At 40.8% G+C, this 14,365-nt stretch overlaps 1 protein-coding gene across 1 annotated transcript; it reads right to left on the reverse strand.

Moving 5' to 3' along the window:
* Positions 1-373: 373 nt before the first annotated feature.
* aco1 (aconitase 1, soluble) lies at positions 374-13,787 on the reverse strand. Its single transcript, XM_037757760.1, has 21 exons — positions 13,692-13,787; positions 11,501-11,633; positions 11,207-11,375; positions 9,835-9,972; positions 9,168-9,237; positions 8,886-9,069; positions 8,452-8,591; positions 8,108-8,279; positions 7,765-7,865; positions 7,304-7,420; positions 7,013-7,172; positions 6,740-6,875; positions 5,665-5,749; positions 5,173-5,329; positions 3,381-3,505; positions 3,179-3,283; positions 2,744-2,886; positions 2,141-2,288; positions 1,802-1,924; positions 1,416-1,601; positions 374-1,324 (listed from the first exon to the last, which is right to left on the reverse strand). The coding sequence occupies exons 2-21, from the start codon at positions 11,607-11,609 to the stop codon at positions 1,208-1,210; spliced, it is 2,685 nt and encodes an 894-aa protein (XP_037613688.1). The 5' UTR covers positions 11,610-11,633; positions 13,692-13,787; the 3' UTR covers positions 374-1,207.
* Positions 13,788-14,365: the final 578 nt, after the last annotated feature.

Raw genomic sequence — 14,365 nt, forward strand, 5'->3', positions numbered from 1 at the left:
GCTCACATCTCTCCTACTCCCGTCAAGTGTTTGAACATTTGTTCTATAGATAGAGAGCGGCTTAGAAACTCACTTTCTTCTACAAACTTTTAATAACTCTTTGAAAGGAACCAGGATCAGTGACAGCAGAGTACAAACAGCCTGCAGCATATTTATAGACTTTCAGATCTTTGGGGACTATTTAAGGCTCCTATTCTCCAGTGTATTAAAAAAAGCATTCTAATATAGTCTCTTAATAGTGTTTGAAGTTTAGAGCTGCAGAAGAGCTTCAAGCTGACAATGACACAATTACGATGGTCATATCCACAAATAAATATAATTAAAATAGAAACTAAAATCTAAGAATGCTGAAGCAAATTAATGACATGAAAAATACCAAAAAACAAAATGACATTTTATTGTTTTTCAGTAAATCAGTGGCAGAGAGTAATGCACATGGATCAAGATTTTGTCAGTGTTCTTAATCAAAATGATCAGTGTTTTAGGATAAAAGGTGCAAGAAGACACAAACATCCCCACATAAGCAGTTATTAAGGCAGTTAATAACATTAGCAAAAGCAAGATTTACATCGACATTTGGAATGTCTGAAGAACAAAACAGGCGTGTTTTCTTTTAAAAGTGATCTGAGACGGACAGCAGGAAGAGAAATCACGATACTGTTTGTGAATAAAACGGACAACCTGAAGAAGGGCAGATCAGATGGAAACAGCTGAACCCATGTGCAGCATCAGATAATAATTACTGTAATCTGTAATACAGTATTTCACCAGTGTGTTCAGCTGGAGAAGCAACTTCAGACTGACGTTGTAATAAAGCGGAATAACTCTTTTCCTTGGCTCAGCTGAAACCCTGACACAGCCCTAAAACCCCTCAGACATTTGGCTGAGCTATCATTTTAACTCTTTAAATCAACATCCTCTTACCTTGCATACTATATATATATATATTTATACACATCTCATATATATATATCCCCCCCGGTCTAAACAACTAAAAGAAGTAGCAGCATTCTCAACAATGAGAACATTGTGATAAATGATTTCAGGCTGTAAATCAGCGCTCTGTAAATGGCTCCTTTGCACCAAACACGGACAATAACTAGATTATTTTTGGACGCTATTCTTCTACGTCAACCCTTACATGAACTCACATGTTGGACTGTTAGCTGACAGTTAGAAAATGACACGTGTCGCTGTACTTGGCATGTTAGTTTTCGGACATCTTGCGGATCATGTAGTTGAGGATGCCTCCGTGGTGGAAGTACGTCAGCTCCACGTCGGTGTCGAACCTCATCCTCACTTGGAAGGTTTTCCCTGTGTCCAGCTGTGAGGGCAGAGACAGACAGCGTCAAGTATCGCATTACCTCAACAGTGCATCTATGTTCTTGTTTTACAAGAGAGTGTCTCTAACGAACCTTTACGTCCACTATCATCCTGGGTGTGAGCTGCTCGGGCATGATGATGGTGTAGCGCTCTCGGCCGGTCAGTCCAAGGCTGTCAGCAGTGTCTCCTGCTAGATACTCCAGAGGGATCACTCCCATTCCAACCAGGTTACTGCGGTGGATCCGCTCATAGCTCTCTGCTATAACGGCCTTAATACCCTGAAAAAACAAAAGCACGAAGTTCATTCTTCACCCATTAAAAACACTTTTTCCCTCAGCTTTCTGCAGCAGAACAACTAATCACATGACCAAAGCTACAGTCACGTCATGACAACTCCGCTATCCCCATGACAACTATATTTACTCCAGTTTTCCAAACGTCCCTTTGACTGGTTAGAAGAAAAGGAAGTGATCCTCACCAGTAGGAAGGGGCCCTTTGCCGCCCAGTCTCTGGAGCTGCCCGAGCCGTACTCCTTCCCTGCCAGAATCATCAGAGGGACACCGGACTGTAGGTACCTCTCTGCAGCATCAAACACATCCAGCTGGACAAACAGGGTGAAATATGCAAGAGTTAGTCCATGAGGAGTAGTCCGTTTAGCCTACATGATGTCTTTGCTTGAAGCTAAAACACAATAATAATAGTTTCCCTGCTTCGCTGACACAAAGACAACTGATGCAAAAAAGCATTTCGTTGAGTGAATGACTTGAGTCAAACAGCATCTGCATGGTAACGGTTACACAGTTCTAGAGGTGCTGACCGTTTCTCCAGTTGGCAGGTGAAGGGTTTGTGGCGCCTGCTTGTTGATGAACTTGTTAAAGAGGCGGATGTTGGCAAAAGTCCCTCTGGCCATGACGGCGTCGTTACCTCGACGTGAGCCGTAGGAGTTGTAGTCACGAGCGCTCAATCTGTCAAAAAAAACGAAAATTGTGAAGCAGAAAGCTTTTATGGACAGTTTGGACATTGATTTTAGATAAAGGCTCATCCCAGTTACATTCAGCCTACTGTAGGTCTTTCTCTTGGAGGAGGATTGATTGCTTTAGTTAGACTAATGAATAGATTCTTTACTGTCGACACACCACATCGTAACTGTGATCTCAGGCAGGAGATACAGGACAATTACAAACTAGATTTCAACACTTCCTGTCCAGTGGATTAGAATTAAACGTACAGAAGTGAGCGTTTCAATCTAAACCAGGGTGTATTTAAAGTCTGACAGTAGTGTATTGTCACTGCAGATTTGTCTTTAGATACGTTTCATAGTTTCAACAATGACTGGTTGTTGCCTTTCAGTTCGACTCCATTTAAAGCTCACATCCATGAAAGCCTGCTCTCAACAGTGGAGAACAGTGAGGTGACTCACCCTCTGCTGGTGAGGTAGCGTGCTGCAGGGCTGTTCCTGGCGATGTTCCCTGCAGGAGAAATGTGGTCGGTGGTGACCGAGTCTCCGAAGTTGAGCAGCACGTGGGCGTCATGTATGGACTTGGGTGGCTGCAGCTTCCTGGTCTGGATAAAGACGACATGATACAACATACAGTATAGCCATGGCCAAAATATGGGTACAATATTGTCTGAATAATCGTATGGGTACTAGTAGTACAGTAGTAGAAATATACATATTGAATAATGGTCATACACGGTAGTATCCCCTACTAGTACAAATAGTAGAAGTGGTAGTCAGTAGGGCTGTGTACAAGAGTATTACATACTAGACAAATCTCCCTTTAAGGTATATTTTGAACAGATAAAAAATGTGTAATTAAATATTTTAATCGATTGACAGTCCTAGTATATTTACCAAGCCATCGAAGAACGGTGGGGACTTGATGTAGGTGGATTTGGGGTCCCAGGCATACAGCTTGTCAGAGGGAGCAACCAGAGAGTTCCAGCGTTCATTCACTCTCTGCAACGACACAACACCGTAAGATCCCAGAAGGTTCACGTCAATCACACATCTACATTACACTGCAGCAAGCCGACAGACTTAAAGGTTAAACTACCTCAATCTTCTCATAGACTTCTTTGAACATTGACGGGATGACAAAGGTTCTCTCCACAGCCTGGATCTCCTCCCGCGTGGGCCAGATATCCCTCAGGAAAATCTCTTTGCCTTCAGCGTTAACGGCTACAGAGGAGACAGAGGACAGGAGGGCACAATTAGTTTTGTTGTTTTTCGCTAAAATGCAATGCGTTTGTGAAGTAGTGAGCATCCGACTGGATAAATGAGACTTGGATTATACTGCATGAGTTGTGAGAGAGTTTGTAAACACGGGGTGAGTAATTGATATACAGATGGTCATTTTGGGGGCGAAGTATTCCTTTAAGACCACTGACAAAACCTTCCTGCCAGGAAACCTCAAACTCTGTTCAGTTTGCTCCCTCAGTTGTTGTGACCACTGACTGTGTACGAACTCCCCATCACTCAGGTTACACAACTGGCTGGGACTGCCAATATTTCTAAGCAGCATCTTCTTGTATAACAAAGGAGTCCTGGGACTGCCTCGCTCAGGAACGACTGAAGAATTCAAATGGGCTAAAGCGAGACTTGGGGGGGAACTCTTTCGTAATCCCAGGACAAGGTTATCCAGGAAGAAAGTGGTGTCCAGCTGAGGCTGTTCAGCATGCAAATGCTGCACTCAAACATGCTGACATTGTTGGGAAGGTGCTGTATAGACAAGAGGGTCTTGTCAAACAAGATATTTTTGCACAAAGTGACAACTCTGTGGGTAAAGGCAAGTGGTGGAGGAAGTGCAGCGACAAGAGGAGATGGTGAGAAGTGCCAAAGTGGTCAAACAGGGACAATGTGGAGAAGGTGGGAAAACATTAAAAAGAGGAAAATCAGTTGTACAGAGCTATGGGAAAAGGAAGGAAATAATAATTAGCTTCCTTGCGAGAGGTGTCTATGATGTGCTCCCAAACTCCCAAAACCAGCAGCTTGCTGAAGACCCAGTTTGTCCACTTCACACATCCTCTCATCCTGCAAAACAAGCATGAGTAAAGGAAGATACACATTGAGGCACACCCAAGTCCTCTTGTTTGGCATCCACTGTAAAGAAGGAGAGGGTGAAACACAACTCTTTTCCTCTCTCTCTCAACTGGACGAACTATCATTCTCTTTGTACGGAGACAGACAGCGACACACTCAGCAATATGGTCACACATGCTGGGTTCAGCTCCAGATTGGAGGATGGTATATAATCCCACCTGAAAATAGCCACAACCACTCTCAGACCAGACATATACTCTCAACAGTCCAATGAGCACAACCATCAATGAACTTACCGTGCCCTTGGGAAGACGCCGTTTGTGAATATGAGCGGAAACAGCCAAAATACATAGAGCTGGCCACGGATACCAAACAAGGTGTGTGGAAAGTGCTGATCCTGCCAGTGGAGGTTGGCTGCATCCACAGTAAGTCTACTGAAAGGGTTGGGAGTCTGAGGCCAGTCACAATGCTAACTAAGCATTACAAGAAGTCTTGCAGGCAGCCGAACGAAGCAGCCAGGGACGCCAGGATGCATGGTCAAGCCCTCTGGAGATGTAGCGTACTTAAAAACCTCTATGAAGGGAGGTGCCCACCTGATGAAGCGTCTGATATATACCGAAATCCACCCGACCTCAAGCACTGGATGAACCCACATGGTTAGATATAGAACAAACAGTTTATAAAGATATTCAGATTTACCATTTCTCAGCCATCCTTGTGTCAATGCGTGACGAGTAATAAAGGGAAGTTTACAACTACATTTTTTTTCCCTCTGTGTAGTTAACTCTCAAAATAGAACTACTCACCAATGGGTTCTTTGTCAAAGTCTATCCTCACAGTGCCGGCTATTGCGTAGGCGATGACGAGTGGTGGGGAAGCCAGGTAGTTAGCTCTGGTGTTGGGGTGGACTCTCCCTTCAAAGTTTCTGTTTCCTGACAGAATACCTGCAGCAACCAGATCTCCCTGAAACACAAATCAATGTAGATGATGAAGAGGAGTACTGCATGATAGAAAATACTGTATGCATTTATATTTTTGAAATGTATTACTGTTCATCTACATGGCTTGTAAAATGAGAGAGGAGAAAAGTAGGAGAAAGTAGAAGCAAACAAAAATAAAGAGAGCAAAGGCAGGTTTATGGTCTACAATATCACACACAGCACAGAACATGTAAGAGTGAGGCATGATGGGAAGAGGAAAACAAATATAGAAATGAGGAAGAAAAAGAGCTACGGAGTGCCTGAAGATGTGAAATGATGAAAAGAGTATGGAGTATGTGGAAAGAAGCCTGTTGGTACCTGGGTTATGGCCTCCACCACCGGCTCTGGGAGCGGCCCACTGTTGCCTATACAGGTCATGCAACCATAGCCTACAACCTCAAAGCTAACAGGAGAGACAAAAGGATTGTTTACATGGTAAGCACATAATCTGCAGAGAGCTTCATACTAACTTCAGTTGACTCTGCCAGAAATCACATGACCACCATGAGCGAGGAGGCCGGGTGATGTCACACTTCATCATAGGGATTGTGTTGGACAAAAATGAATGAAGCAAAAGCTCTATTACTGGGGAAATATCGCCATCTATAGGTCTACCCTAACACTGTCATGGGGGTTGTTCTATGCTCCTCCTACTACTACTACTACTACTATGCTATTCCCTGAAGAAATCTAATACAATTGTGTAAATGTCCGTATGTTAAGATTCAATTCAGAGTATTGAAGTGCTGAAATGCTGCTTTATGCAAATGTATGAATATATTTATTATTGGAAATCATTTAACAACACAAAACAATGACAAATATTGTCCAGAAACCCTCACAGGTACTGCATTTAGCATAAAAAATATGCTCAAATCAAATCATAACAAACTGCAGCCCAACAGGCAACAACAGCTGTCAGTGTGTCAGTGTGCTGACTTGACTATGACTTGCCCCGAACTGCATGTGATTATCATAAAGTGGGCATGTCTGTAAAGGGGAGACTCGTGGGTACTCATAGAACCCATTTACATATCTTGAGGTCAGAGGTCAAGGGACCCCTTTGAAAATAGCCATAGTATGACAAGGTTGGTACCAATGGATTACTAAGGTTTTCTAGTTTCATATGGTACCAGTATCTTCAATCTGGCTTTAAAACTCAGCCCGCTACAACCTAAAAATCGCAAGTTGCGTTAATACATTAAAGAAATTTGTGGCGCTAAAACAAATTTGCGTTAACTCGCTATTATTCGACAGCCCTAATTTTTTGTGATGCACCTTAAAAATATTAACATAAGCCAATTTTTGCTTCTTTTTGATGATGATCATCATCATCATCATCATCATTCATACATAAAGCCAACTGAGTGAGTGAGGAATTTGAGTAGCTTACCCCAGCTGAGAGAGATAGTCCATAACACCACTCTCCTTTAGGTAGTAGGTGACCACTCCACTGCCAGGCGACAGGCTGGTCTTTATGTACGGCTTCACGCTCAAACCACACTCTATTGCTTTTTTTGCAAGCATCCCTAAAAGAAGAGCATTTATCTTTAATAACTGTGACAAAGAACGGTCAGGAGTCAACATCTCCACCCTGACTAGGATACAGCTCTCAAAATCCCACGATATTCCAGAAATTCCATTAAGAGAAGAAGTGTCCGCCCACCTGCTCCGAGCATGACAGATGGGTTGCTAGTGTTGGTGCAGCTGGTGATAGCAGCGATGACCACAGAGCCGTGGCTTAACGCATACTCTTTTCCATTGAACTGGAAGGGGACCACGGCGTTGTGACGATCAGGAGCCACCTGGAAACCCTTGAAACCTTGCTGGAAATGTCAGAAACCAACAAGAAATTAGTTACTTTGACAGGTCAGCCCTAATTTCAATACATATAATGTTTGTGTCTGTGACAAATACACCTTTGAATCCCTGAATCTGAGAACGTACTGGTACCTACCTTTGCTCCGAGGCAGGCTTCCAAGTCTGTTTTCATGTCGGCCACAGCAATTCTGTCCTGAGGTCTTTTGGGGCCGCTGCAGCATGGAACCACTGTACTCAGATCCAGCCCTACAACCTGACAGAGAGAGAGAGAGAGAGAGAGAGAGAGATCAGGATGTACTAGTAGTGGTGGTTGCCTGTGTCATCTTGGCAATTCATACTTTTCTGCTTACACATTTATATACATTTATCTTATGTTTAACAACACATTAATGTTATTCTTATTATGTTTTTGTGTTTGATATCGTGTTACAACTTGCTGCTAAAAAAAGGAAAGAAAATCTTGACCCCCTGGTATGATTTTTTGTTGTTAGAATTAGGATGTGTGTCAGCAAGTTGCAAACCCCATTTTACCGTCGAAATTTCTTTGATGGGCTCAACAATCTATAACTAAAACTTCAAAATGACGACGAGACTGACCTGAGTGAAATCCGGATCCTGAGAGACGTTGCTGTAGTCTCTGAACATGCCCACTGCCTTCAGGTACTTTGTAATGTAGGCCAGTCTTTCTGCTTCTCTCCCTGAATACAAAAAAAAATGGAAACAAACCTTGAAAATGATTTCTTGTGATGAATCAGAGAGGTCTCTTTGATAAATTAGGTATCTCTTTAAGTCAAAATCTCAATTCAGTTATTGAACAATGCATATTAACTGTGTAGCAGTACTGCACTGTCTGTAAGGGGCTGTGTCCACCAAAGCGTTTTGTTCCTCAGGCCAGCGTATTTGTATAAAACAGTTTGTTTCTAAACAGTGTGGCGCTCACCGGTCTGCTCCAGGTACTGAATGCTGACGTTGTCCACGGGGAAGAAAGCTGCGGTGGCTCCGTACTCTGGACACATGTTGGCGATGGTGGCTCTGTCAGCGATGGACAGCTGAGCAACCCCCGGGCCAAAAAACTCCACAAACTTCCCCACGACACCTACCTGACGGAGGTGCTGAGAGCACAGGGGGAAAGAGACGATGTCAGATTGTGATGCGAAATACAACAGAAGTGGAAATGCTGCCAGAGAGCTTACCCCAAAAGAAACAAACACATCTCTGCACACCTCTCATTCATTACTCTACTTTGAATGTTACATTAGTGAATCGTTCCATTGTGTAATTTACCTTAGTGACTGTGAGGACGATGTCAGTGGAGGTAATGAACTTGTCTGGGGTCCCGGACAGCTTGTATCCCACCACCTCAGGCAGCACCATGCTGATTGGCTGACCCAGCATAACAGCCTCCGCCTCAATCCCACCCACACCTGAGGGTTTGATGACAAATCTTATTAAGAACTTCATGATGTTATCATTAACTAGAAGCGTACTGCACTGTGGGAATGAATGAGAGCAGGGCGTTGCAGCGTGCTCTGGATGTTACAAGGGACTTGTATATATATTCGTTGTACAGTAGATACCAATGTCTGCTTGCTAAGCCTCAATGTAATATAAACACAGGGCATGCTAGGTTTTAGGATGGCATGAACTCCACCAGCATGTATAACTCACAACTGATTATACAATGTTGGGCAGCAGAGATAGACGAGATATTGTCTTACCCCAGCCCAGGACTCCCAGTCCATCGATCATTGTGGTGTGGGAGTCGGTGCCCACCAGGCTGTCGGGGTAGAAGTACCCATCGTAGTTAAACACCACTCTAGCCAGGTACTCCAGGTTGACCTGGTGAACGATCCCTGAACCAGGAGGAATGATTCGCATGTTCCTGAAGGCTTTAGAGCCCCACTGGGGAAGGACAGGCAACATATTCATACATATATTATACATCTTTACAGTTACCTATATATCAGACACCTCACAGTGGGTTTGTCCACTTTTCATACCTTTAAGAACTGAAATCTCTCTTTGTTGCGGTCAAACTCCAAGTCCTGGTTTTTCTGAACGCTATCGGACCTAAAGGAAAAAGAGTGTTTACATTGTGGGGAAAAATACAAATTGTATTACACACTAGTTAAAGCCTCAGCAAACTGATACCGAAATTAGCATGTATATGCAGCTTTTTTTTAACACGGGAAACCCACTAAAGATAGGCCATAGACTCTATTCTCACTGCCAGTATGCCCTGCCGTTGCACTGGCCTCTTTTTTCCTGCTGTGTCACGTTCGACATCACAGACGCGCCGGCCAGCACCGTAAATCAGTTAGTAAACACAAAATGTTACAGTGGTTACATCTTTTTTATATCTGCCACTGCAGAGTCATTTGTCCCAGGAATGACTGCCGATTGTAACCTTTCCCACTAAGGACAAAAACCAGATGTCGGTGAGTGATTGTCGGCCTAGTTTTTACGGTGTGTCCTGGGCTGTCGGCTCTAGTCTGCCCGTGTCATGAGTTTTTTTGGCCGATTCAGCATGTTGAATCGGCGGCGCTGCCCGTCAATTTTTGTCCAGTGGGAAAGGGGCCTGAGATAATGATCATAGTGTATCTATATGAAGCAGCATACAGAATCTATGAACTGATGGTGGAAAGTGCTTGTTGAAATTGCTCTTACTTCCTGTTAAAGTCCACTTGGATGGAATGATCGATGACGAGGTCAGCAGGGCAAACAGGATTAATCTTCTCTGGGTCACCGCCTAGTTTCATCACCGCATCACGCATTGCAGCAAAGTCCACCACAGCAGGGACACCACTGCAAGGACAGTTGACAGACACAACATGTCATCAGACTTCATTGATCATCACTTAACTAAGGATAATGTATCTTGGAAATCAGGCTTAGGTGATATCACCTGAAATCAATATCACAATTAACAATGTCATCTTAAATACACCTGAATAAGGTTCTTTGTCCTCGCAGTGGGCATGTTATTAATGCTTTGTACTGAACAATAAACAGGAAAAACATGGATTATGACTATGCGTAACATACAGTATATGTGTCATATTCAGAGGTTAATAAGCCTTTGAGGCTTTTGTTTGATGCCAGGTTTTCATGGCTGCACCATTCCATCAAATGCAAATATTATAGATATTGTAAATGATAAGGTTGACAATATTTTTTATTTTTCTAAACAACAAAACAAAAAATTTGTCCATTGTTCAACACTTTCTGACTTCTGTTTTTTTTTTTTTTTTAAAAAGCTCAATTCCATAAAACAGCTGCTCACTGTAGTTTTCATCAAACATTACTCAAACAGGAGGATAGCCCATTTGTTGGGGACTATTTTCAGCAGCGGAAGAATCCACATTTGATGCTGTAGTGAGTTTTTGTGGCAGCAGGACAGTGTATGTGGGATTGAGTCAGAATAAACTACAGTGTGTGTGTTCATGGTGATGAAGGATCATGTCACCCAGTGACACAGTGTAGCTCATTGATGTGTTTTAACAACAATGGAGCTCTATGGCTCAGAGGAAGAGGAGATATCAGGCTTTGATACACACACAATACTTGTTAGTAGGTCAGTTCATTGTTCGTTTGGCTCTGCACATGAGATTTGTTGACAATAATACAAATATAGAATGGAATATTGCCAGACTTATCCTTTAAGTTGTGCATCATTTTAGGCATATTTCACTCTCCGTCTGATAAATTACCATGTTTTTCATACCCCAAGTTGCCAGTTTGTAACGCAGGCTTTCTGATATGAATTTGTAGTGGTCAAGCTCAAACTGAGATTACCCTGATGACATCACTATGACATCATCAGGGTTATTTTCTCAGACTCCTGCAGGGCAACAGAAGACATTATCAACTGTTTTCACAGAATGAGTAGTAGGTCCCTGTGACTGTGACCCATATGTGTAAAATTGAGGGAGTTCTGTCTGAAAATAAAGAAAAAAAACGCTGTTCCACACAACAGTACTTTGTAAAAGGTTCCATCCGCTCACTGATATTCTAATGCAAATGAATAGCGTCCACATACGTGAAGTCCTGGAGGATGACACGAGCCGGTCTGAATGGTACCTCCACGGTTTGGGTCTGGGTCTGCTTCCAGTTGAGGATGCTTTCCACATCTGAGCGCTTCACCAGAAACTCATCACAGTTCCTGACAGCAGACTCCAGGAGGACCCGGATGGAGAACGGCAGACGGTCTGAGGAACAGATGGACAGTGAAACTCTACGTCACATATGTCACTAAAACTATTCAATTACCAGTAAATTTCAGTAAATAAATAATATTATAATAATAATATAAACAATAAAGAATTGCTGTTACCATATCTGGGATCTCCAAGTTTGGAAAGATTGTAAAACTGCTGCTTTGGGTCCTTGGGGTCCAGAGGCTCAACTATATGTTGAAAAGGATTTTTCATCGTCGCAGACATCCTCCTCTGTGTGTCAGTACAAATCTAAGATAAGAGAGAAGCAACAAATACTCTCATTAGTCTTAATTTATGTTTTTTTTCTTCAACCTTTGAAACATGCTTACTGCACATGTAAACCAGATTAATCAAATACGGATGTAGTGTTTCTTTACAGAGCATAAAGAGGGTTAATTACAAGGCCATGTGTACAATCTGAGGTCTTTCGATACTCGGTGTGGAAATGGATTAGCCTGAGGGTTACTGACCTCTTGCTCCATGTTTTACAAACCTTACATAACTAAATCTCTTGAGCAAGCTGAAAAACTTTAACAATCTTTTAAAAAAAAAACTTTAAATGGAAATGTGCAACTGAATGTTCAACCAGTTTTACTTGTTGTAAATTAACACAAACTGAATAAGAATGCAGAAACTGGTTCTACTACAAGTTTCCTAGAGAGGTGTTATCTGTGTGAGAGGTGAACTGATATAAAGGGCTCTTGACTCGGCGGGCTTCAAATGATGAAAGTCCATAGATCTGGCTGGTTAGTGGAGGAGCAAGATCTGCTGCAAAGTCCAAAGTCCATTTATGACACTTGACATTACGGTGTGACATAACACACCCAGAGCAACCAGCACCGGGGCTTAACTTTGAAATCTATTTCTAAATGAATTGATAATGACTAGTGCTGGGTATTGAAGCTCTATATCTTTTTTGGTTCCAACCCTAAATGTGTGCCAAAAGCTGTTCAGATTTGTAGTCTTGTTTATGTAATATCTGACCACATAGGTCTTGATTTTAAATCTGAATTTGACCAGATTAAGACTGTTCTTGTGTGGCTATGTTTAGGTTAACTTTTAACATGTGAGACTTACAAAAGATATGTTTACATTCCTTAAATTAAAGTATCACTATTATTATGGATAAGATTTTAACAAACCAGCAAGTAAATTGCTTTAAAAATGGTACCTTATTTTAAAAGATTAGGATTACCTTCTGTTGGGAAACTAATCCTGTCCTAGTATGTAAAGTTAGTTCATTCATATTTCCATTCCAACCATTCAACTTTTTTCTTTTGTTCCTTTTCCCTGATGATGGGCCTTGAGGCTAAATGGTTGTGGAAGATGTGTATGAATGTGAAATGCATATATGTTTGGAACATTTAAATGTTATTAGTGTAACACAAATATTATGTGGGGGGACGTAGCCACTAGTAATGTTTCTAAAACTGTCTATTTCCATTTGTGTATTCGTACTAAACTTAACTTATGTGTATGTAAATGTTTAGTTTGACCAAGTACATTTGCTAATGCTAACTTACTTAGAGGGCCAAGTTAAGTTTTATTTATTTAAAAAGGATCCCCATTAGCTGATACCAATGGCACCAGCTAGTCTTCCTTGGGTCTAAAATCAAGTACATTAATTTATCACATACATACTATATACAACATCATATTTGTGTTACACTAATAACATTTAAATGTTCCAAACATATATGCATTACACATTCATACACATCTTCCACAACCATTTAGCCTCAAGGCCCATCATCAGGGAAAAGGTACAAAAGAAAAAAGTTGAAGGGTTGGAATGGAAATATGAATGAACTAACTTTACATACTAGGACAGGATTAGTTTCCCAACAGAAGGTAATCCTAATCTTTTAAAAAAAGGTACCATTTTTAATAGCAATAGTATGTATGTAATAGATGTAATGTACTTGATGTCAGACCCAGGGAAGACTATTCCATTGGTATCAGCTAATGGGGATACTTTTTAAATTAATAAAACTTAACTTGGCCCTCTAAGTAAGTTAGCATTATCAAATGTACTTGGTCAAACTAAACATTCACAAACACATAAGTTAAGTTTAGTATGAATACACAAATGGAAATAGACAGTTTTAGAAACATTACTAGTGGCTATTTCCCCCCCTATTAGTATGACATGGAATAATCTTGAATGTGACATCTCAAGTTAGCCAGCTAACAGCTCAACTATCCTACTCTATTCTATTCTTTACTCTATTATTCATTCATATTAACGTTACTGGAAGACAGTTTATGGTACAGTTCATTAAATCTGGTAGGATTTTAGGATCTTACTTGTGTGTGCAGCAGAGGAGAGACCACAGAGACACGACCGTGTTATTCACTCAGTCAGTCAGTAATGCTAAGCTAACCCTCTAACCTCATACTCGTTCCGGTTCCGTTGCCAGCAGCAACAACAGTCGGACTTCCGGTCAGAGATTTTTTTTCCAGAATAAAAGTATCTCCTCTAGTGTAAATACAGCACTGGCTAAACACCACAAAATGCACAAGAAGAAAAATGATATAAAAATTATATATATATATATATATATACACATATGTGTATATATATCTATATGTATACATATGTGTATATATGTATATGTGTATATATGTGTATATATGTATATATGTATATATATGTATGTATATATGTATATGTATATACAGTATATATATATATATATGTATATATATATATGTATATGTATATATACATATATATATGTATATGTATATATGTGTATATATGTATATATCTATGTATATATGTATATATGCATGTATATATGTATGTATATATGTATGTATATATGTATATATATGTGTATATATGTGTGTGTGTATATATATATGTGTATATATATGTATATATATGTATATGTATATATGTGTGTATATATATATGTGTATATATATGTATATATATGTATATGTATATATGTGTATATATGTATACATATATACAC

Source organism: Sebastes umbrosus, chromosome 22, assembly GCF_015220745.1.
Source record: "Sebastes umbrosus isolate fSebUmb1 chromosome 22, fSebUmb1.pri, whole genome shotgun sequence".
In the NCBI taxonomy this organism is placed as follows: Eukaryota; Metazoa; Chordata; class Actinopteri; order Perciformes; family Sebastidae; genus Sebastes; species Sebastes umbrosus.